We start from the raw sequence: 24,252 nt of genomic DNA on the forward strand, positions 1-24,252 counted from the left end.
CTGTTTCATTCACTACAAAACGCGCCGCCAACTTTCGAACAGACTGAAAAAAAATCGTCGCTAGCAAATCAATCAAAGGAGGTGATTTGCCTTTGTGTTGGCAAGACTGGTGAAATGTCAAATACCAGAGAATAAATCAAAGGAGGTTATTTGCCATTGTGTTGGTAAGACTGATGGAATGTCAAATTCATAGCGGTTGCTTGGCTGGCGACGATTTTGGCGACGGTTTCACCGGCGACGATTACAAATCGTCGCGTCCGATAGGGTGCAAAATTTACAATAAATTGAGAGGTTATTTCAAAAAGTTACGCGATTTCTTTGTATTTTTAGTTCTATTTTTCTGTGTACCGGTACCGTTCGTAATGAAATGAACGTCGGTCGTCCCACTCCTCTCAACGCAGAGCTGTCAAATCAAACCAGTTTTGTTTGTACACACGTCGCCTCATCCGCCTCGCCGCAATCAAACTTTCGCTCAACAAGTGGCGTCGATTTTTGCTCCGAAAACATTCCATTAGTTGTAGAAGTGAAATATTATTTAACTGAAAGCATAGTTTATTCTTTTATTAAGTTTAAATGAAACATTTGTGAGCGTAGAACATTAGCTATATCATGGAAAACCGCTTGTGCCGTTTGTGTTTGACTTTGAACAGCGGCCGGATTCCGCTCTTCGACGAGATGACTATGAAGCCGAATGTCCTCCTGATTCAGAAAGTGGTCGAGTGCACTTCCATAAGGGTAAGTCTACTGGTGAAAGTATGCTTCATTCAAGGGTGTTTTTATAGTCTTTTCCTTTTGTAGATAACAGCTGAGGACGATTATCCGTCGTCGATTTGCGGGGAATGCGAGCGAAAGCTGAACGAATTGTCCGCGTTCAAAATCCAATGCATCGTGAATAACGATTTCTACCGGGAGAAACAAGCGGAACTGCGCAAAGAACAGGTGTCCTGCAGCCAACAGCCCACGGAAGTGGTTTGTCTGGACGATGACGACGAAGAGGAGGTGTATTATGCGGAAGAGTCCCAAAAGGAATCGGAGGTAAGGAGGGAACTACTTTCATGGCCGGTAGCTCTCCAAATTATTGTTTCTGGTTTTTGTTTTCAAAAATTAATCTAGAAACTCGTCCAAGGATTCCTCTAGAAATTTCTCAGATTTTTTCAAACATTTCTCTATCGGTTTCGCTAGGTAATGCAAGTCTTTAAAAAGTCTATCAAATAAGTCTCTTGTTTCCTAATTCTGCTAATAAGCCATGATGCATAATTCTACAGGCTCCAAAGTAACCTATAATAACGTGCTCAACAGGTTGTTGAAGAATTTCGTCTTAGATTCCTTAGAGAAAAGCTTCAGAAATTATCATAGTGATTTTATTTAGAATAAGTTCAGGTTCTCCTACAGGGATCTCTCCAGGAATTATTCTAGAGATGCCTCTACCAATTCTCCCAGCGATTTTTCGAAGGTTGCTTAGAAGAATTTCTCCAGAATTCATTCAAGTAAATCGTTGAGAACCGCAAAGCTACTACTTCCAGTAATTTCCTCAAATATTACTTTAATTTCTTTTCCAAAGACTCCTTTAGAATTCCCTCCTGATATTTTTTCCACTAATCCTTCAACCAAATTCTCCAACTCTAGGAGATCTTCAAAAGATTTCTATAGATTTTTTTTCCGAGAAAATCCTTAAAGTTCTATTCCAAAGCTTTAGAAAAAAATAGTGGTTTTTAAAAGAACCTTCAAAGAATTCCTCCGCCTGTTCATGTGGATTTCTTCAAGTATTTATCCACGTTTCCTTCCAAAAAAAAAAAAGAAAAAAAAAAAACAAAATGCTTTGAGGGATTATTTGAGGAAATCTGGAATTTCTTTTGCATTTCATCCAAGTATTACTCCTGTAGTTTTTCCAACCATTTCTTAAGGAGCTTCTCAAAAATCCCATAGAATATTTGAAAGTTAATTTAAGTTTCCGCATAACTACAGCATTTTTTCTAATAATTGTCCAATGTTTTTCGATAAATTCCCTTCGAAAATCCTGCAAAATATTATCCCGTAGGTAGGTATTATCCCGAGATTTAATTGTTTGTTTTTCGATTATCTGGTGGTTCGGTTAAAAGACTATTTCGGGTGAAGAGGGGTGTGGCCAATGAATACAGTTCAAACAAATTTTATTTTATTTTTTTTGTATTCGTGATTTATAGACAAGCTTTTGTCACGTACCTCGCTCGTGATACACAGCACAAGCGAGGTGACTAGGTCAATTTTCTAATGCGGTGGAAACTCGAGAAAATGTCTAACCCTAAACGACCTACAATTGGTGGGATTCAAACCCACGACCCTCATGATATGCAGGAATATTATGATATCGTAGAACATAGTTTTGCATATCGTGCCCCGCGAGAAAAGTCCATGAAATGCAATTTCTTCCTCTAGATAAACTTTATCTTTTTTCAAAGATTTTTTTCTGGTGTTACGTTTCAACTGGAACCTGCTACTCCGCTAAGTGTAAGTACTTCCATTGTTATTAATCGAGTAGTTTCCTTTCCAATTGATCATATGTGCATTTCTATATAGTAAATGTTCGCACCCTTCGGATGCGGGTAAAAACGATCTCACAGTATGTCGGCTCGCAACAAACTCAACTAGAAATATATTTACAACATTTACGTTAAACCTTATTACAAACAATTAAATACAAACGACTTACAATCTAGTTTTTTCCCTTCGGCTACAATTGCTCCTCTTACTCTACCTCCGGGTGTGTAGGGTAATCCTATTTACAATAATCAACATTAGCACATACGACACACATTGCACAAACGTAATCTTACGGTAAACAACGGTATATTCGACGATATTCTATCACCTAACAATCAATCGAAAGAACAAATCACAGGAAACTTCACTGGCAAACACTAATTACTGATGGAGAAAAACACCATCTTCCACCGCAGTTGCCTTTCTAAATTAATCGCCGATCAGCTGCAATGGCTGTTTTCTCCCTCTTTTCGCACTCTCCGTTAATCAACATTTATGCTGCACAACAACAACAAAACAGGACACGTTCACGGTTGTGCTCTTTCGCAACAGTGGGCCGCGGCGTTGCAATTGTGAACAGTGGGCCGCAACATCCCCCCACCCGTAAACCCTGTGGCTGCTTCTCGGGTGTGGATCAGGGGTTACTCCTCCGAGTCGATCTCCAGAACGGCAAGCTTTACTACCGGCCTAGTTTTCACACCTCTGCTCGTCTGCACGTTCGCCGAACGAATCCGCCCGTCCTTTCCGGTGAACACTTCCTTCACAATGCCTCGCTCCCAACTATTTCGCTTGTCACCTTCAGCAACAAACACCAAGTCTCCGACCGCCACTTGTCGCCGGTCGACGAACCATTTCGTCCTCTTGTTCAGCGTCGGCAAGTACTCCTTTTGCCAACGGTCCCAGAAACCATCCGTCAGAAACTGTGCTCGATTATAACTGCTCCGCAACGTATCGGCCAAATCTACGGGATCTCTTGACGGCAAACACTCCAAAGTCGAACAGCCACGCAGAAAGTGGTTCGGTGTTAGCGCTTCCTGGTCCTCTTTCACGTTGGTGGACACGTACGTCAATGGACGCGAGTTCACCAGGTATTCTGCTTCTACCAACACCGTCTGCAGGATTTCATCCGTCAGCTTCCGTCCGTCGGTGAACGCCTTCAACGCCTCTTTCACCGAGCGCACCATTCTCTCCCACGCACCACCCATATGTGGTGCTGACGGTGGGTTAAACGTCCAACGGGTCTTCGAACTGGTGAAGGTATCTGCACATCCCGCGTTTATCTCTCGAACTAGGTCTCGGTTTGCACCCACGAAGTTAGTGCCGTTATCCGAAAAAATCTCGGTTGGACTGCCACGTCGCTTCACGAACCTCCTGATCGTTATTTTGCACGACTCCGTCGTCAGGCTATACGCCACCTCCAGATGCACTGCTCGCACTGTCATGCAAGTGAAGAGTGCCACCCATCTTTTCTCCTTCCTTCGTCCAATGGACACATCTAGTGGGCCGAAGTAGTCGATACCGACGTAGGAGAACGGATCGACCTTCGCTGCTAAACGCTGTCCTGGTAATGGTGCCATTCTCGGCACAGTTGGCTTCGCCTTCTGAATCTTGCACCACATGCATCCACGTATCACCTTGTCGACCTGCACTCTTAACGTCGGGATGTAAAACCGCTGCCGGATTTCATTCACCACGGTTTCTCTGCTGCTATGGCCAAACTGCCGGTGGTAATGCTCCAACAGTCTCTTCGTCACCACGTGGTCCTTCGACAAAACGATCGGGAATCTTGCATCGAACGCTGCATACTCCGCTGCTCCGGTTCGACCTTCCATCCGAACGACTCCGTCTTCATCCAGAAACGGTGCCAGGCGAAACAACGAACTTGACCGTTCGAGAGGTATCGCTTCCGATAACGGCAACTCCTTGTTCTTCAGCATTGTCCTCACTTCATCGGCGAACTCGTCTGCTTGAACCGCCTTCCACAAGAGGACCTCCGCCGAATGGTATTCTTCCTGCCGCAACGGTACTTCATCGCTCGAGATACCTCCACCATCGGCTTTCCGCAATGCTTCAATCGGCTTCTTCTGAATACGACGACGACAGTTGGATACGAAGCGGAACATGGTTGCTATCGTCCGGACCATCACCGACCATCTCGAGATGTGTTGCATCCTCTCCATCAAACCTTCGGGCAACGCAATGTAATGGAACAGCACACTTGCTCGAAGTTCCTCGGCGACCTCTACTCTCGGACGGTTCTGCTTCGGCCAATTTTCCTCTCCTTGATACAGGAATTCCGGTCCTTTGTACCATCGGTTGCTCGACTTTATTTCCGTTTCTTTTCCCTACTTCGTCAGATCGTCCGCTGGATTGCTCTTCGAGTTGACCCAACGCCAATCTTCTGGATTCGTGGTGCTGATGATCTCTCCGATTCGATAAGCGACGAACGGTCTGTATCTTCGTTGATCGGACTTCACCCATGACACCACTGTATCTGAATTACACCACAGGAACCTCTTCAACACGGGAAAGGAATGATTTTCACAAATCGACATCATCCGAGCACCAAGAATAGCGGCCTCCAACTCCAACCTCGGGATAGACAAGTACTGAAGTGGAGCCACCTTCGCCTTCGCCTCGATGAATGCGCACTGAACGACTCCGCCGTTCTCGAACCTGAAGTAGGCAACGCACCCATAGGCCTTTTCTCCGGCGTCGGTAAACACGTGTAGCTGCACTGTCTGGTACGCCTCCGACTCTAGTCCACCGAGATAACATCGTGGAACTCGAATTTCGTCAATCAGGTGGAACAGGCTTGTCCACTTCTTCCATCTCTCATAATGCTCTTCGGTGAGCTTATCGTCCCAGCCGATGCAGCTACGCCACACGTCCTGCATGATGATCCTTCCCTGTATCAACAGGGGAGCGAGAAATTGTTTCGGGTCAAACATGCTTGCAATACACCTCAATGCAATCCTTTTCGTAGGCCAGGCGTTTTCTCGGATGTAGGCCTGAAGGTCTTGTCGAATCTCTGTTGAAAACACGAAATTATCTGCTTCCGGGTCCCACAATACTCCGAGAACTCTCTCCGTGGGGCAGTTCTTGTCGACTTCTAGCGGCTTCGCCGCACACTTTGGCTCTCCGAGCTGCCGCAGAACTTCCTCCGAATTACTGACCCAGTTCCGAATCTCGAAACCTCCTTTGGCATGTACTCGGCAGACGTCACTGGCCTTTCTAACTGCTTCCTCTTCGGTGTCGGCGCTGTCAAAATAGTCGTCGACGTAGTGCTTCCGAACAATCGCGTCCGCTGCTTCTGGATACTGTTCAGCATGTTCTTGAGCATTCAGATTCTTCACGAATTGCGCAGAGCAAGGCGAACAACTCGATCCGAAAATCACCACATCCATCACGTAGATTTCCACTTCTCCATCCGCACCAGGGAACAGGAATCGTTGTGCTTGACGATCCTCCGGTCGCACCAGTGCTTGGTGAAACATTTCCTTTATGTCACCGCCGAATGCTATCCTTTTCTCGCGAAAGCCATTAATCACCGCTGGTAACGAAGTAATCATGTCCGGTCCTTTCAGTAGCATATCGTTGAACGGCACTCCATGCGCTTTAGCGGCTGCATCCCAGACTAATCGTACCTTGCCCGGCTTTTTAGGGTTCGTTACGTAATTCAGCGGCAAGTACCACTCTTTACCTTTCGGCGTCTCGTTCAACTCTTGCTCAGTGATACGATGTGCGTAACCCTTGACCAGATAATCTTCCAACTGCTTCTCAAGAATCTGACGAACTCCAGGATTCCGATTCATTCGCGCCTCCAAACTCCGCATCCTTCTCAAGGCCATGTCGAAGCTTTCCGGAAATGTAACATCATCTTCCTTCCATAACAGTCCGGTCTCGAACCTTTCGCCAACCCTCCGGGTGGTCTTCTCCAGAATCTCGCGTGCTCTGCGATCTTCATCCGACTCTAGGCGAACAGGGGAAACTCCAATTTCTTCCAGCTGGTAGTGTTGTTTCAGCAGCTCATCCAACCCTTTATCTGCCTTGCTACACTCTTCGCACGAGCATCGATGATGGCCCAAGAAATGGACTCTGTCTACGACCTTCGCTTGCTGTCCATACACTGCCCAACCAAGCTTGCAAAGCACGGCAACTGGTTCGCCGCATTCTCCGATCCGCGAATCTAGCGGAGCGATCACATGTAGGTTGTCGATTCCTAACATGATCTTCGGTACACTTCTGCCATAGCTGGGAATATCGATGTGGTCCAGGTGCCTGAACTCATCCACTAGCTTTCTTGCGTCCATCTTCTGTGTAGGGAGGTCTAACCTATGCACCGTGTGGGCTTTCACCAGCTTATACCGCTCCCTCGAATTTATGGCGGATATCTCCAGCACCACCTTCTTGGATTCATGTTCCGTACGCTGCACACCGTTCGTCCATGTCATCTCCAACGGTTCTATCGGCCCGTCAACACCTAGCGTTTTCGCCAACTCACTGTCGATCATGGTAACGGACGATCCTTCATCGATCAACGCAAGCGTGTCGACCTTCTTCTTCCCATTGTACAGCATTACCGGAATCATCCTGAACAACACTGCTCGGGTTTCATGGCGATGACTGTTGCACTGTGCTTGAACTCTCGATGCTTGTTTTCGACGTCCATGTAGCAGAGCGTTATGGCATTCTTGACATCCTTCCACCTTGCACTGCATCCTTATACGACACGATCGCTGGCCATGGTCGTACAAACAAAGAGGACACAGCTTCAATTTCTCGACCGTCTTCCACCGCCCTTCCAGGTCCTGTTTCAGCAATTCCTGACAGTTTCTCCCAAAATGCCCGGGTTCTTGGCAAATCGAACATTTCAAGTCCCGGCGAAGAGACTGAGGCGGCAAATTCGACTCTGATTTCTCCGATACGCTCTTTTGACCGGATTGAGTGCTTCCTCCGTCGGTGGCGTGAACGAAGGCTTTCGTCCTCGACTTATCCCGCGATTTGGAACGCTCGATCTCTCCCGACTTCTCAAAGGTTGCCTCCAATGCCTTTTCCACCAGACACTCCATGAACGCGCCAAATGTTTCGAGGTCAACGGCTTTGGCTCGTCGTTTATACTCCACCCACTCCATGGCGTAATACGATGGCAGTTTCTGGACCAAACTCTGCATCAAAATCGGGTTTTTCAGGTGGTTCACAAGTCCTGCCGCCTTCAGGTGTTGGGTGAATTCTTCTACGGCACTCCCGAACTCTATCACCGACTCTAGACTCTCGACCTTCGGTCCTTCAAGTTGCTGAATCCGATTTGCCAACCTCGTCGACAAGACTTCTGGATTTCCGAACCGCTTCTTCAGCTTCTCGATTATCAACGGGACGTTCTCCGGCAGAAGCAGTCGATTTCGGACCGTTTCCAATGCTTTCCCTTTCAATGCCTCCTGTAGACGGACCAAATTCTCAGCATTGGTGAAACCGCAGGACTGATTTGCTTGTTCGTAAGCGCTGATGAATATTGGCCATTCTTCGGCAGCGCCATTGAACTTTGGGAAGTTCCTTGGAAACACCTGCCTCGAAGCAATTTGAAGCCGCGATGGACCTGGCTCTGGCATCTTGATCCGACTCAAACTGCGTCCGATAGCGCCTCGCTCTTCACTACACTCTCCGTCGAAAGCAGTATGACGAACACCTAATTCTTCTTCAAACGACGGCCTTGGAAGTCTGACGTCCAACTTCTGGGGTTTCGGTGGTCTCGTGTTCTTCCGACGCTGTAATGGTCCAACATCCTTCGGAAACATTTCCAGTTCCAGGTCCTCGTCGAACTCAACTGCAGCCTCCATTTCTGGGAATTCATCCTCGTTGAACACGAATTCTTCCACCTTCCTTCCCTGGTCGATGATTTTCCGCAATTCCGACCTTCTTTCCAGCACTTTCTTCTTGCGGGCTATTCTCTTCCGCTCCAGCTCCAGGATTTTACGCTGATTCTCTTCCTCTTGCTCTTCCAATCGGTTCCACTCCTTGAGTTCTTGAAGTTCTCTCCACGCACGGGTACGCGTTGACTCCGGCGACGACACTCTGGCACTCAAACTGGCACTTTTCTTGACACTCTCACGAACACGATCGGGCTTCTTCACAGGAACAGACTCTGAACGCTTGACCTGGTTGCAATAACGACCGAATGCCTCCGTCAAAGCATGCAAAAACGCGTCGCGGTCATCTTTATTTGCTTCTTCTTCTTCTTGCTTTCTTTCTGAATCTATTGTCTCCTGATCTTCTGCTTGAGTTGAGTTGCCTACTTCAACATCTTCGACAATCTCATCCTGCGCTTGGTTCCTAGTGATGCGACCTTTGGTCTTGCTTCTCGTCGACTTACCGATACCTGCCCTATCACCCTCAATCTGCCTGGGATGGTTGAACACCACTGGAGATATGGCGGTGTTGCCTGGGACACCCAACGAAAGTACGGAAGTACGGATGTCTCGATCCTCTCCTAGGCAGGTCCCACAGTACCAGACAACTTCGGCGACACTATCATCCACGTTCACGCAGCAAAAGTGGTACCATTCTTCACACCTTTCACAACGAACGCTGGCATCAAAATCCTCCCCTTCATCGCAGCACGGGTATTTGTAGGCCATGGTGGTAGATAGATTTTGAGGAAATGTTCGCACCCTTCGGATACGGGTAAAAACGATCTCACAGTATGTCGGCTCGCAACAAACTCAACTAGAAATATATTTACAACATTTACGTTAAACCTTATTACAAACAATTAAATACAAACGACTTACAATCTAGTTTTTTCCCTTCGGCTACAATTGCTCCTCTTACTCTACCTCCGGGTGTGTAGGGTAATCCTATTTACAATAATCAACATTAGCATATACGACACACATTGCACAAACGTAATCTTACGGTAAACAACGGTATATTCGACGATATTCTATCACCTAACAATCAATCGAAAGAACAAATCACAGGAAACTTCACTGGCAAACACTTATTACTGATGGAGAAAAACACCATCTTCCACCGCAGTTGCCTTTCTAAATTAATCGCCGATCAGCTGCAATGGCTGTTTTCTCCCTCTTTTCGCACTCTCCGTTAATCAACATTTATGCTGCACAACAACAACAAAACAGGACACGTTCACGGTTGTGCTCTTTCGCAACAGTGGGCCGCGGCGTTGCAATTGTGAACAGTGGGCCGCAACAGTAAAGGTTCCTTTATAAATCACAAGCAGTATTGTAAATTTTGCACCCTATCGGACGCGACGATTTGTAATCGTCGCCGGTGAAACCGTCGCCAAAATCGTCGCCAGCCAAGCAACCGCTATGAATTTGACATTCCATCAGTCTTACCAACACAATGGCAAATAACCTCCTTTGATTTATTCTCTGGTATTTGACATTTCACCAGTCTTGCCAACACAAAGGCAAATCACCTCCTTTGATTGATTTGCTAGCGACGATTTTTTTTCAGTCTGTTCGAAAGTTGGCGGCGCGTTTTGTAGTGAATGAAACAGACAATATTTCCAGAACTTTCAATAAAGATTGCTAAAGTAATTGCTTCAGGAATGATTTCAAGAATTATTCAAGAAACATCAACGACGGTTTTTTCAAAAATTTATATGGGAGTTTTTTGATCTTCCAAAATGTATTTCTGGAATGCTAGAGATAGCCGGGTTCGGGTTTAAACAATTTTTCGAGTTCAGGTTGGGGTCGGGTTTGAAAGACTACTATACTATCGGGTTCAGGTCTGGGTTGGGCTTGGAAAATGTCAGGTTTCGGTCGGGTTTGAGTCTTCTTTGGTGATCATTATGAACAGAGCAACAATCGTCCAACGAACACAGGGTGGCCACCGAACCGGGAAAAACGGGAAAAGCGGGAAAAAGACGGGAATTTGAATTCATCGGGAAAAAGACGGGAAAAACCGGGAATTTGAGATGGTCACCGGGAAAATTATTTCGAAAGAACATGTTCAAGCTATAAATCTATAAATCATCAAAAATAAGTTGTTGAAAGTTGATATAGTTGATCATTAAGCATCTGTTATCTTGGACAAATAACTTTTAAATTTTCTTGTTGAAACAGTCTAGTTTGCTACACTCAAGTTGGTTGGCAATGTTTTGGAATATTTTATTTGTTTTATCTCTTACTATCAGGGCTTGACCCAACGATGGAGACGAACCAGCCTCCGGCTGAAAGTCTCGATAATAAAGATAATAATAATAATATCAGGGCTTATTTTTTTCTTTATCTTATTTGATTCAATGTTTTGAATCAGATTTTCAAACTTCTTGCTTAAAGTAACATATTGGATTCATTATTTTCTTTAGTTACTTTAGTTTAGTGTGGCTTTGTTTCATCCTCATCTTAAACTTATTAGCTTTAGTGAATTCTTCATTTTTACACACATAGAATAAAATGCCGAAACATGGCTTTCGGAAACCGAGATCCGCACAGCCGAGTGCTCGGCAGTCATCTCAGTTTAATAGGTTTAGCTGATTAACTCGGTTTCTGTGAAAGAATTTAGCTACCGTGTTAAACTGAGAATCTCGGCATCTCACAAACTGAAATCTCAGTAAAAATGAACAACAATCTTTATTGAGGCACTTTTTGCCGCAGAATATATTCTTAATTTATTTAGTTTACATTTGTGTTTTTAAGCAATGCTAACTTTGGGCTGCCCATAAAACATAATTGAAAATAATTATTGACATGTCCTTAAAATTCGGCTAATTATTCCACAATTACTTCCCGGCAGAAAACGAACGACATTGTATACTAAATTACATAAAAAACAACAACTTTGAGCATACTTACAGAAGAGTTCGTACAATCTAACTTCCTCCAGACTTATAACTTCAGGCACTTGGTTAATTGTAGAAACTTTTCCACTATATTTTCACTACTTTTTTACGTATACACAAAACCGATGCACTTTTCCGAATGTAAATGAAAACAAAATGGGAGATGGTAAAACAAAATACTGAGAATCTCGGTAAACTTAGATGGAAACCGATATATCAGCATTCGAGCCAATTGTATTTAAGTGTGTATGAAGAAAAAAAGTAAGATTGAAAATTGAAATACTTTAAATAGGGTAATAGGCAACAAAAAGGGCATATCTAGACATGTTAATGGAAATGGAATGCTGTTTGTATGTCATGAGTTGGCTTGAGAACGGGACGATTGATTTGAATTATTCTTTCACTTTTGTTTTCTTTAGGGTCTCCGACGTGTTTGAGTGGAAAAATATTTTTGGGAAATCTTTCGAGAAAGCAAATTTGACATTAACTTTTTTAAGTTTTTTCAACAATTTGTCATTTTATACCAATTGTACGAGAGCCAAAAAACACAAGGCAGTCTTCTACGATTATTATTTTTTTTTCTTATTGGACGGAAAAATACCGTTGAAAAGTTTGAAATAAAATTTTTGGTGTATTCAATTGAAAAACCGATCGAAGGGTCACGTTCAGGCTCTTCAATTGAAAACCGGGAATATTCTGAAAATTATACCGGGAAAACCGGGAAAAAGGCGGGAATTTCAAAATGAACATTTGGTGGCCACCCTGCGAACATTTCTGCTGAATAAAAATTGAAAAAATCACTCTCAATCGTACTCAGGCCCAAGTTTTAAAAAATAAAATATGTCGGGTTTGTGTTTATAAAATGTGAATTCCGACCATATCTACCATCTGGAGTTTCTTCAAAAGTTACATTTGAAATACCTCCAGGAAATTTGTGTGGATTGAATTTTTCCAAGGACTTGTTTAGGTATTTCCACATAAAGTGCTTCTGAAATTATTTCAAAAGTTCTGTTGAGAATTTTGGAATGCTTGAAGGAGTACTGTTGTCGCAAGTCTATCGCCCCAGTACCGAAAGGGTGAAGACCAATAGCGGATGGTGTAATGACACCTGTCATCGGGAAATCCATTGTTCGGCTGTCACTGATCAGCGCTTGTGATCAATGGGATAAAAGTGTGATCGAGAAGGTGGCATGAAAGTGATCCCCTATTGTGAGCAGGAAATTTATTCAATCAGTCGACAGCTCGGTCTTGTACCGAATAGACGTCTTTTGTTATCGCCGCGCGCGTTATTCTTTTGGTTTCGATTTGTTGACGTATATCAACTACTAATTTCCTAAATTTCTCCTACATCTCCTAACTGAAATACCAGTGGTGTATAAAAGATCAGTATTTACCGTGACAAGCAACTAGATACTGTCCTCGGGGGTTTACTAGCTTGGATTGTCGGCTCTTCACCGGGGCTTGTAAACAAGCAGATCCATCTATTGTTGCTGTAGTGGCTATTGTTTTGTTGCTGCAGGAGATATCGGTTTCGTGTGAACGGTGTAGTTTTCGTCGCGAGTGAACATTTTTGCAAGTCCAACTTAGGCAGCTGCCCTTGCTATCGTTGAACGCTATATTTCGGTCCTCCGACTATGTCGGATCAGGACCAATTCCCTCCCTTTGATGATCCCGGAGGAGGCCCCTCTGACGATTCTGCACGAAACATTATCCACGGTTCCTACGCAGGGAGAACCGTCCTTTCGTGGCTAGATCCCAGTGATGAACATGGAAAACTCACGGTACTAAAGCTGGAGGGTGAGAACGGTCCCTTACCAAGCAAGCCCTTTCTCTTACGCACATCTGTGGAAAAGTGGATTGGTGGTAAAATCGAAGGCGCGTTTCGTGAAAACCGTGGTATTTCTTATGCACTCAAGGTTCGAAATCCAAAACAAGTTGAAAAACTAATGGCAATGAAAACATTAGCTGACGGTACAAAGGTTAAAATTAGCAAGCATCCCGTTCTCAACAAATCCAGATGTGTTGTTAGCTGCTTGGACGTCAAAGACGCAAGTGACGATGAATTGATGGACTGTCTTGCTCCCCAAGGGGTATCCGAATTCCGCAGGATCAAACGTAGAACTGGGAAAGAACAATACGAAAACACCGCTTCGATTATCCTTACTATTGAGGGAACCGTCGTACCCAATCATATTGATTTTGGTTGGTTACGATGTAAGACAAGGCCATATTATCCGGCTCCGATGGTGTGCTACCAATGTTTGTCGTTTGGGCATACCAAGAAACGCTGCCAACAATCACAACCCACCTGCGGCAACTGCTCTCAAGGACATGTGACCGACGAAACCAACAGATGCAATACGGATCCGTTTTGCAAGAGAGCTTCAGCTAGCCACAGCTTATCCAGCAAAAAATGTCCAACGTACGTCGAAGAAAATGCGATCCAGCGAATCAGAGTCGACATGGGAGTCACCTACCACGCAGCCAAACAGATCTTCGAACAATCCAACAGCTCACGATCGTTTGCTGCCGTTACTTCGGCGAGCAAGGATCATACAATCGCGGATCTGTCTTCCAAAGTTGATCGTCTTTTGCAGGAAACGGCAGCCAAAGATAAACGAATTGCGGCACTTGAATCTGCATCGATTGGGAGTACAACAGAAAACGTGGGGAAAACCAAATTCGACCAACTTATCCAGAAGGTCAATCAACTAACGAAAGAGATTGAGACTAAGGATCAACGAATCCTGGCTTTGGAGAAAGCACAACATATCGGATCTCGTCTTGATTTGGTCCGACAACATGGAACAATAGAAGATCTTATCGAAGAAGTTGCTGCATTGAAGGGTGATTTAGCAAAAAAAGAGCGAGAAAATCTACTACTTCGTGAGCTATATGGGAAAAAAGTGAATCAAAATAAGCAGAGCACGCAAAATCTCAACTCCCTTTATTCCTAAATCCTCAGACTCTCTCTTCACTCAAAAATCAGTTCAATCGCTACCATCTCCCGATTACGAACCAATCCAATCCTCCAATGTTTCCAACGACGAAGTACGCAAATGGTTACAAACAACTGCGGCAAACAATCCGGTGACCGACGATAGAAAATACAAGAACAAGAGCAAAAAACCAACAGCGTCTAATGAGAACGAACCCATTTGTACACCAAGCGTCGCTCCAGTAGATAAGACATCGAAGAGAATCCATTCATCAACCGACTTGGATGACTCGATTGGCAGATCCAAAACTAAAATCAATGTCAAATGCCCCGACGCTATATTCGTCACCTCTTCTGATGGTGATGACGAAACGATGCAAAGTTAATCACGCCTACGATCTTCCAGCACTCCTCTTCACGAACATCGAACTAATACTATCGATTAGCTCTAAATTACCAATGACTATACTCATTACAATAGAGCTGCGCATTCTCATAAAGAGGAGTCAACTGGTACCCCCACCATCACCAACGATACTGACATCAACACACACGAAAACAGAACCACGTGTGAGGCTTTGGGTAGCCGGGGCCCCTGTAGTGCGGCCGTCTTTTCCCAACCGGAACTACAAGACTCCTCTCGACATTCCAACTTTCCAACCTTATTTGAAACGCAAAAGGGTTCCACGGCCTATACTCCACAATTCCTGCTATACTCCAGTGGTACTCGAGGCCCCGTTAGTGCGGAAGTCCAACCCCCACCGGAACTGGCGGACACCCCCCGACACTTCAGGAGTAGTGGAAGAGGGACGGATAAGGGTCATGCAACCCATTCCCCTAAGGACACCGTGGGAGCTGAATCACTTGCAACAAACGCTCAAGCAACCACCGGATCCAAAAACAACCAACAATCAAGACGATCAGCACGTATCAGGAAGAGGAATTCTAAAATCAGCACTCCATCAGCGGACAATGAAAATAACTTGCTTAGCAGGATTGGACTGGATGCTGCCAGCTTGGCACATGACAAAACGGCACCATTACCGGAAGCGGCATGTAATGCTGCTATTTACGACGCCATTTATCTACTTCGCTATGGCATCGAAATACCCCAACAAAGCAGCTCTTCATATCTGCCAAGTAAGAGAATTTCATCTGTTGAGCAACAAGCACTTACCGTCAGCCATTGTACACCACAAAGGACTACCACAGATATGAGGAACTCGAACACCCGCTTCGCTGTTCAATGGAACATAAACGGTTTCACTAACAACCTTGCAGATTTGGAGATCATATGTAAAAATAACCCACCAATTGCCCTAGCGCTACAGGAAGTCCACCGCACCAACTGCCAGAGGTTGGACAGATCGCTCTCAGGCAAATATCGCTGGATTTACAAGTGTGCCTCAAACATTTATCATTCTGTAGCCATTGGAATCCTAGCACAACTTTCTTTCACTCAAATTGAGCTAAACACAGACCTCCCAATCATTGCTGTTCGACTCAATGCACCTTTCCCCATTTCTATAGTATGCTTTTATCTCCCCTGTGGAAATATAGCAAACCTTGAAGAATCACTTCTGAATGTCTGGAACGTAATCCCCGAACCTAGGATTTTGCTTGGAGACTGTAACGGCCATCATCAGATCTGGGGTAGTCCAAAGTCCAATCCTCGAGGCATGACCATGGTATCTGTGGCTGAATCTACTGGATCTACCATACTCAACGACGGAACGAAAACATTCATCAGAGGCCAGATCGAGTCCATCGTGGATATATCCATGGTTAGTGCTACTATTGCAAACCGTTTCTTGTGGAGCGTTAGTCCAGTCCAATGGGAAGCGATCATTTTCCAATAACCATCTATCTCAATGAGCAACCACCAGCAACTTCACGTCGGCCGCGGTGGATTTATGATCAGGCGGACTGGGCATCCTTCCAAACACGTATGGACAGCATGCTCGAGGCTAACGAACCAAGCAATATATCCGATTTAATTGACACCATCCATCAAGTAGCCTCTGAAACAATTCCTAAAACCAGTTCAATCCCAGGTCGCAAAGCCCTCCCCTGGTGGTCACCAGAAATTAAAAAAATCGTTAAAGCCAGGAGAAAGACGCTTAGGAGAGCCAAAAGAATCCTAGATGGCAACCCACAGAAAGAAATCGCCTTCAGCACATACAAAATTTTACGAAACAACTGCCGACAGTCTATCAGAGACACCAAACATCAGAGCTGGACGAAATTCCTCGATACAATCAATGACCAACAAACTTCCGCCGAATTGTGGCAGAAAGTGAACGCTTTAAACGGCAAACGCAGCTTCGCAGGTCTTGCAATCAATCATCAAGGAGTCACTACGCGTGATCCCTCCGAGATAGCTAACATTCTAGCTGAACATTTTGCCAGCATGTCTGCAATTGGGCGATACGACCATGCTTTCGTTCGTATCAATAATGTTACCATGGACTCCCTCAGCAGCTTTCGGATCCCTCCCGAATCTCATCATGAGATTAATCTCCCCTTTTCATTGGCTGAACTAAATTTTGCACTTCAACATGGAAAGGGAAAATCCGCCGGGCCGGACGAGGTAGGATACCCTACACTCTTAAAAATAATGAAAATTACTCTGGACGTAATTCTGGTTATGACTGAATGACACATGATGTAAGTGATGGAACGACACGAAAACGTGTCCTTGAAGATGTATTGAATAAAAAATGTAATTTTACATGTTAAAGGACACGAAAACAATGGAACTGTGATCGACATTTCCCGAATCAGACACTAACGTATTTGAAATTCGACACAAATTTACGTCATTCGGCTCGCTTCTTTTATGTGCATCTCAAAAGACGTAAATCACATTATTTTTTGGTACTGTGTATGTTGAAATATCTCTCTGAAAGCGGTCGATCTCTTCTACTCCGGCTGTTAAATAATGAATGGACTAGAAAAACCCTGCCGGCCAATTGGAAACATAGTATAGTTGTTCCTATCCCAAAAAACTCGGGCTACTCTAACGAACCAGATAGCTTTCGGCCAATTTCTTTGACATGTTGCATCTCGAAAGTGTTAGAACGAATGGTGAACCGCCGGCTAATTCGTTACCTCGAAGATGGCAATTATCTAGATCATCGCCAACACGCGTTTAGGCCTTGTCACGGAACAGATACTTATTTTGCCTCGCTAGGGCAGGTTTTAGACGACGCCCTCAACGACAACAACCACATTGAGATTGCAACTCTCGATCTGTCTAAAGCCTATAATCGCGCATGGACTCCAAGCGTTCTTAGGCAGCTGGCAAATTGGGGCCTTTCCGGCAACATACTCCACTTTATCAAAAACTTCTTGACTGGTCGAACTTTCCAAGTCCTCATAGGCAATCATCGATCGAACGTTACCGGTGAAGAGACTGGAGTTCCTCAAGGCTCCGTTATCGCGGTCACTCTATTCCTAGTTGCCATGAATAGCATTTTCAAATCATTACCGAAAGGAATATTTATTTTTGTATACGCGGACGATATTGTCCTAATCGCTGTTGGAAAACATCCGGTGGCACTCAGAAGGAAACTACAAGCCGCTGTAAATGCAGTTAACAAATGGGCACATTCATCAGGTTTCCAGCTATCAGCGGAAAAAAGTGCTAGGTCTCACATCTGCACTTTTAATCACCGTCCACCGAAAAAGGCCATTACTATTCACAACACACCGATACCGTTCAAAAAGTCACTACGAATCCTAGGCGCCCGTGTGGATCGTCGACTTACCTTTAACGATCACTGCAGTGAAGTAAAAAGGAACTGTAGGACCAGGTTGAACTTATTGAAGATTCTTTCAAGACCACATACGACGAATAACCGCAATACGCGTTTAAAAATCTCCAGGGCCACTATTAAGAGTAAACTTTTTTATGGCTCTGAGTTAACATGCAGAGCTTCCGACACACTTAATAGAACATTGGCTCCTGTATACAACAATGCCATACGGATAGTTTCTGGCCTACTACCCTCAACCCCAGCGATAGCAGCGTGTGTCGAAGCTGGTATGCCACCATTTAATTACGCGCTGGTCACCGCAGTGTGTAGAAAAGCAGTCAGCTTTCTAGAAAAAACCTGTAAGAGCCAATCTGAAGTCTTCATCCTCAAGGAGGCTAACAGACTTCTAATATCAGTGGCCAATCAGAGACTCCCTCCAGTTGCAGTAATCCACTGGACAGGAGCAAGAAATTGGCGCGCTCCTTTACCCAATGTCGATCTTTCAATCAAAAACAACTTTAAAGCTGGAGATAGCTCCACGATACTGCGTTCAACATTTGCACATCTTTTGGCCACAAAATACGCTTACCACACACAGCGGTACACCGATGGATCAAAAGCACGGGGCGCATTCGGAATCGGTATACTCAGTGGGAACCAAAACTTCTATCATCGTCTACCTAACATGTGCTCCATATTCTCTGCTGAGGCCGCAGCAATATACCTAGCAGCTTCCTTACCGTCGGATGACCCTATTGCTATTTTCACTGATTCTGCTAGTGTCATCTCAGCACTCAACTCACAGTCTTCTCCAAGGTATTTATAAGGGAGGTAATGCAATCTGTAATTTAGTGCATTCCGCCATATTGGAAAAATATTTGACAGCTGGCAAGTTTGTGTTGCTCCATCTGATCAGCAAGTCTTGACTTTTTCCCCTCAATTTCTATTTTGTTTCGTGAACGTCAATCACAGCCAAGTGGAAAACTTTTTACTTTCAATTCGTTTTAAACATATCCTTAGAGCCAGTGGCGATTTGGTTAGAAAGAAAAACTTACATTGGACCAGTTAACCCGTAAAATCAAAAGAAATAATTCATTACAATGACAACATGAGAAGGTTGGAAAAAGATACAAACAACTTTAATGAAAATCACATTCGTCATTTTTTTCAGCTGTCCTTTTGTCGTCGACATAAAGAGAATAAGGATTTTTGCTCAACCTCCGGGTTTTGAAGAAAAATATAATGAAGGTGTACTCATTCACACAATTCTGGTAATTTTAAGTTTCTTTTCTAACATAGAGTTTTTATTCGTACACTTTCAACACAATTCATAAATACCACTGGAATTTCACGGGAATATCACATTTCTCCATAATAGCAAATGATTGGTTTGCTTAAATTCCCATCTTCAAAATGCACGTTGTGAAGAAGCACCTGAAATTGATAAATTTAATTAGTTTTATCTAGTACATATTATTCACACAGTTGAAAACCAGAGCTACGTCGGACAAGGTGCGCTGTGTAACACACCAGATCCGCTGTTCAGCGCACTATGCCCGACGTTAGGTTCGACGTATAAATTTAGGGAAAAATCGGTTTTCGCGATAATATCCTCCGTAATTGAAACGGTCTTTTTCGAGCCGAACGAATCTTGAGCTGCGCTACCCAATCGCCTGTGTCATCCTCACATAAGGAATGTTTTATTTCCAATTAGTTTCTCGCGTGGTGGAATAGCAGCATCCTGAAACAGCACAATTGAATTATTACTTAGACGTAATATAAGGAATATATTTATTTTTTACCTGTATTCCGAAGTTGTTGCTGGTATCTGCAGAAAATGTTCCTTTTGAATTTTCAACACGTAATAATAAATATTATGGCACTATGGAGACGATAGCAACCGATGGAGGGGAAAATTGCATTAACAAACTCGCCAGCTCGCCGACTCACCAGCTGTCATTTTCCTCCCCTCGCTGTCTACCACTCCCCGCATCCACTGACTGCTTAGATTGCTGTACCTGTACCTTAAAGGTACCTTGGGCAATTCAATCGATTCTCAACATAAACAACAATATAACCTTCATCTGGATACCGGGGCACTGCGGTATTCGGGGGAATGAATCTGCAGACCAGCTGGCTGCCATAGGTCGTTCGAATAGAAATCTCTATAACCGAGAGGTCCCTGGTTCCGATGTCAAAAAATGGGTGGCCAATACAGTACGGTTGGCTTGGTCTCAAGAGTGGCATAATAGACGTAACCCTTTCATACGTAAAATAAAAGGAGAAACGCACAAATGGGAGGACGTACCCAAACTGAAAGACCAACAAATCTTATCGAGATTGCGCACTGGTCATACGAGATTATCCCACAATATGGGAGGTGATACTGAATTCCGTAGACGCTGCGACCCATGCGGGGTGCATAATTCGGTCGAGCATTTCATATGTGAATGTCCGATCTTTAATTATCCTAGAGAACTCTATAACATCGGCTCAATACGCTTTGAATAATGACCCATCTAGTGAATCCGCCACAATCTGTTTTTTGAAGGATGCATGCGATAACTACGGCCCCCTCATACAAACCATAGTATGAATATTCTGATAATGATAACAAATATGTGTAATGATATTGTAAAACTAAATTGAAATGTAATCTACCCAGGAGGGCACCTTTTGCCCTGTTTTTTCTCAAAGAGGTGAACCCGCCTAAGGCTGAAAGCCTCTATAATAAAGAAAATCAAATCAAATCAAATTTATTCAATAATATTCGTTTATAAATACCTTCATCAAATCAAAAGTATTAAAATTGAATTCAAACATCTCTTCATTAATAATTAGATTTTATAATTAACTGTTGATAGGTTTGAAAAGATATTTGCGGAAATTTATTATACCCTAACCCTATTCGTGAACTTAAAAGCACTAAATTGTAAGTAACCCTTTGAAATCTATTACTGCTATGATCCTTAAAATTATGATTATTTATAGCTTTCAAGCTGAATAAAATATAGCTGTCGAACCTTAGTGCAAGGGTTTTTATTACCGCAACAAGTACAGTATTACCTTAACCTCACTAAATGTATCCTTTAATTATGTAATGATTTCTTCAGGCATAACGTTATAACAAAATAATGTTTTTCACATCTAAAATCGCTGTTCTCCTTAACGTGGGCAAACTACCCCCAGTCCCCCTAAGCCTATTAATTCCTGAAAATTCGTCGAAGGATTTTTTTACTTTAAATCATAATTTATTTCAAGTTATTGTACATGTTTCAATTGTTGATGATACAGATATCTTTATTTCATCTTTGGTTTTAACTTATAATGTAATTACCACGTTTTTGCTTTTAGTTTGCGAAGGATTCCCTTTAGGAATTCCAGGATAAATAACTTTAAGAAATTGCTTAAGGGGGATCCCTGGAGACATTCCTTTAGAATCTCTTAGAGTTCCTTAAAATGTTCTCTTGATAAATCTCTCTAGGGTTTTCTGGGGAGGTAAGTCATCATATGAGAAAATATTGTATAAATTTACCTTGAGGAACAACAGCTTTTCCAGGAAGTCTTTTAGATCTGGAGCTCTGATAATTAACCTGAAAAGTACGATTTGACAGATAACTTTGGATTATTCTAACAATGCACACTGGGACAGGAGCAAAATTTAGCCAGACAAAACCTCTAGCGCTTTAGGAGTGCATTTCTCTGCGCTGGTGTCAAAGAAGATTTATGTTGATTTTATTTGTTCTTTAATTTGATGATAAAATTTAGTTGGAAATTTCGCCGCATAGGTGGTCAAATTAATAATCAATCTATACTATTTATATGAAAAAATAATTATTTTGAATTTAGATACGCGAAAGCTCTAGGAAATAAAAAAGTTTGCATCGCAGCGCCACCTATGCGGCGAAATTTCCAACTAACTTTTATTATCAAATTCAAGAACAAATCTCCTTTGACACCAACCCGGAGAAATGCTCTCCTAAAGCGCTAGAGGTTTTGTCTGGCTAAATTCGGCCCTTGCCCAGTGTGCAATGTATGTTGGAAAATTGGAAAGTTTTTTAATTTCACAATCAAACCTTCATGCCAAACACTGTCGAATGCTTTTTCTATGTCTAGAAGAGCAAGACCAGTAGAATAACATTCAGATTTGTTGGAACTGTTCATTGGCAAAATTTTAATTTTCGTTGATGTGGGTCATCATTCTGTTCAAAATGACCTTTTCAAAAAGTTTACTGATAGAGGAAAGCAAGCTGATTGGACGATAGCTAGAAGCTTCAGCAGGATTTTTATCCGGTTTTAAAATTGGTACCACCTTGTGAAAAAATGTGTGTTTTAAGGAAAATATGCCAACGAAAAATATTTGTTAAATATATCAACCAAGAATAATATTCAGAATTATAATTAATTCTACTCTTCGTTTTTCGTTATTACTGCTCAACAGGAACCAAGTCAGGAACCGGTTCAGAAGAGGGCCCGAATCGAGCAGGTCATCATCGAGGATGACGATGACGAGGAGCAGGAGGAACAGAACGAACGGCTAAACTACGAAAGCGAGCAAACGGAATACGAAGAGTTCAACCTGGACGACTTCGAACTAGTGGAAGGCCAAGAAGTGGACCAGTACTACCAGCCGGAGGAACCGCTCATCGACAACAGCGCCATCCTGACGTCGATTCTGCTGGACGACGAAGAGGACGACGGAGGTAACAATGCGCTACTCATGGACCAAGGCCACTACGAAAAAGTCTACCCGTACGAGTGCGAATTCTGCCGGAGACGTTACTCGTCCCTTACGAAGCTGGAATCGCACGTGAAGTCCCACTCGCAGAACCGGATGAAGTGCTTCATTTGTGGCAAGCTGGTCGTGGTCCACCTGCTGCGGCATCTCCGTTCGCAACATCCCGGGATGACGTTTCCAGAGCCGGTGCGCTGTTGGCACTCCAAGTGCTCCGATTTGGACCAAGTGTTCCTGGACGTGAATCAACTGTTGGCGCACATGGACGCCAAGAGGACGAGGAGACGGTAGGATACCGTGGCTAGAATAGTGCGTAAATCAAGTGCCTTTTTACTATTAATATATTATTTAAGGTTGATGAGACTGTACATATATAAATTTTTGCGCTCAAACCGATAGATGCAATAAAGTGAGTATTTTTGTCGAAGTATTTTAGAAAAGAAGCCGATTGGTGTTTGTTCTTAGATAGCACTTAAGTGGCTTCCCCTCAACTCGCCTGAGTCGAGTGAGTAAATCGATTCCGGCGAATTGCCGCGTGACACGTTGAGGCAAGGCTTTGCTAATGGGTATCGCGTCGAGCGCCCTTATCGATCCATAAATCGTTATCACGCGGTTTACTTATCTATAATATTTTTTCGAAATACCTAATGCAAACGCTTGTCGAAAGCGGAAAACATGAATGTTTCCGTCATTACTACGGACCGGGATTTTTCAATGCAGGTGCACTTGGTAACAATGTTTTACTGGAACGGGAACGGATCATTTGGCATAACCAGAAGTACATCCCTTTAATTAAAAGCTGACTGTTCTTGAAGAACAAATATGCCAAATGTCCTCCTTACCAAATGGCGTTATGCCAAAGGGGGTTATGCGAAATTACCTTATACCAAATGACCCGGATCTTACTGGGACATCATTGAAACATTTTATGAAACTGCATATAAATGTAAAAATGTGACCAACTGTATACTTCTTTCCGCTGATACACGTTATTTAAAAATGTGTCATGATGTGTTCTGTATTACTTAGAAATAATGTATGGCAAAATCATCACACTTCGCATAACTTATGATCTCGCCCTAAGCTATTGGTAACCAAGTGTGTAGCTTGTAGTTTTTGGCAAATTAATGGAACAAGATTAAAACTATCACCACTGAAAGATAAAGGAAGTTCTTATTCTCATAATAGTTTTTTTTAGATAACGTGTAAATCCAATCGTTTGCTCAATATCAAGAAAGTCATCAAAAAAGTCACATTTCTGCCCTCAACAAATTTTGAACTACTTTAAAACACATAAACTTAGGGCTATGATGTCTTCTGCAAAGTGTTTCCCCACAAGTAAAGAATAATACAAGCGTCAAGTTTGATACCCACTTTTGACGATATAAAATAAGAATGTGTAGGAAAAACCAGCTTTTTACGCTCGTCATGCTATAAAATATTTGACACAAGCACACTACCACCACTGAACTGAAACTCGAAAAAAAATCCT

The 24,252-nt window shown here is 43.2% G+C and overlaps 1 protein-coding gene and 1 long non-coding RNA gene across 2 annotated transcripts; one reads left to right on the forward strand and one right to left on the reverse strand.

Annotated features, from left to right (window-relative positions):
* Positions 1 to 379: 379 nt before the first annotated feature.
* LOC5576500 (zinc finger protein squeeze) lies at positions 380 to 23,203 on the forward strand. Its single transcript, XM_001662642.2, has 3 exons — positions 380 to 735; positions 799 to 1,035; positions 22,467 to 23,203. The coding sequence occupies exons 1-3, from the start codon at positions 610 to 612 to the stop codon at positions 23,049 to 23,051; spliced, it is 948 nt and encodes a 315-aa protein (XP_001662692.2). The 5' UTR covers positions 380 to 609; the 3' UTR covers positions 23,052 to 23,203.
* On the reverse strand, positions 19,243 to 19,996 carry LOC110674826. Its single transcript, XR_002499229.1, has 3 exons — positions 19,828 to 19,996; positions 19,519 to 19,766; positions 19,243 to 19,459 (listed from the first exon to the last, which is right to left on the reverse strand). It is a non-coding gene; the product is annotated as an uncharacterized LOC110674826 (long non-coding RNA).
* Positions 23,204 to 24,252: the final 1,049 nt, after the last annotated feature.

Source organism: Aedes aegypti, chromosome 1, assembly GCF_002204515.2.
Source record: "Aedes aegypti strain LVP_AGWG chromosome 1, AaegL5.0 Primary Assembly, whole genome shotgun sequence".
Lineage (NCBI taxonomy): Eukaryota > Metazoa > Arthropoda > Insecta > Diptera > Culicidae > Aedes > Aedes aegypti.

Bases quoted from the DNA above. Each gene is read 5' to 3' on its own strand.
- LOC5576500 (XM_001662642.2), top strand. From the start codon at position 610: ATGGAAAACCGCTTGTGCCGTTTGTGTTTGACTTTGAACAGCGGCCGG. The intron at 736-798 runs GTAAGTCTACTG...TTCCTTTTGTAG, and splicing joins TCGAGTGCACTTCCATAAGG to ATAACAGCTGAGGACGATTA. The intron at 1,036-22,466 runs GTAAGGAGGGAA...ACTGCTCAACAG, and splicing joins AGTCCCAAAAGGAATCGGAG to GAACCAAGTCAGGAACCGGT.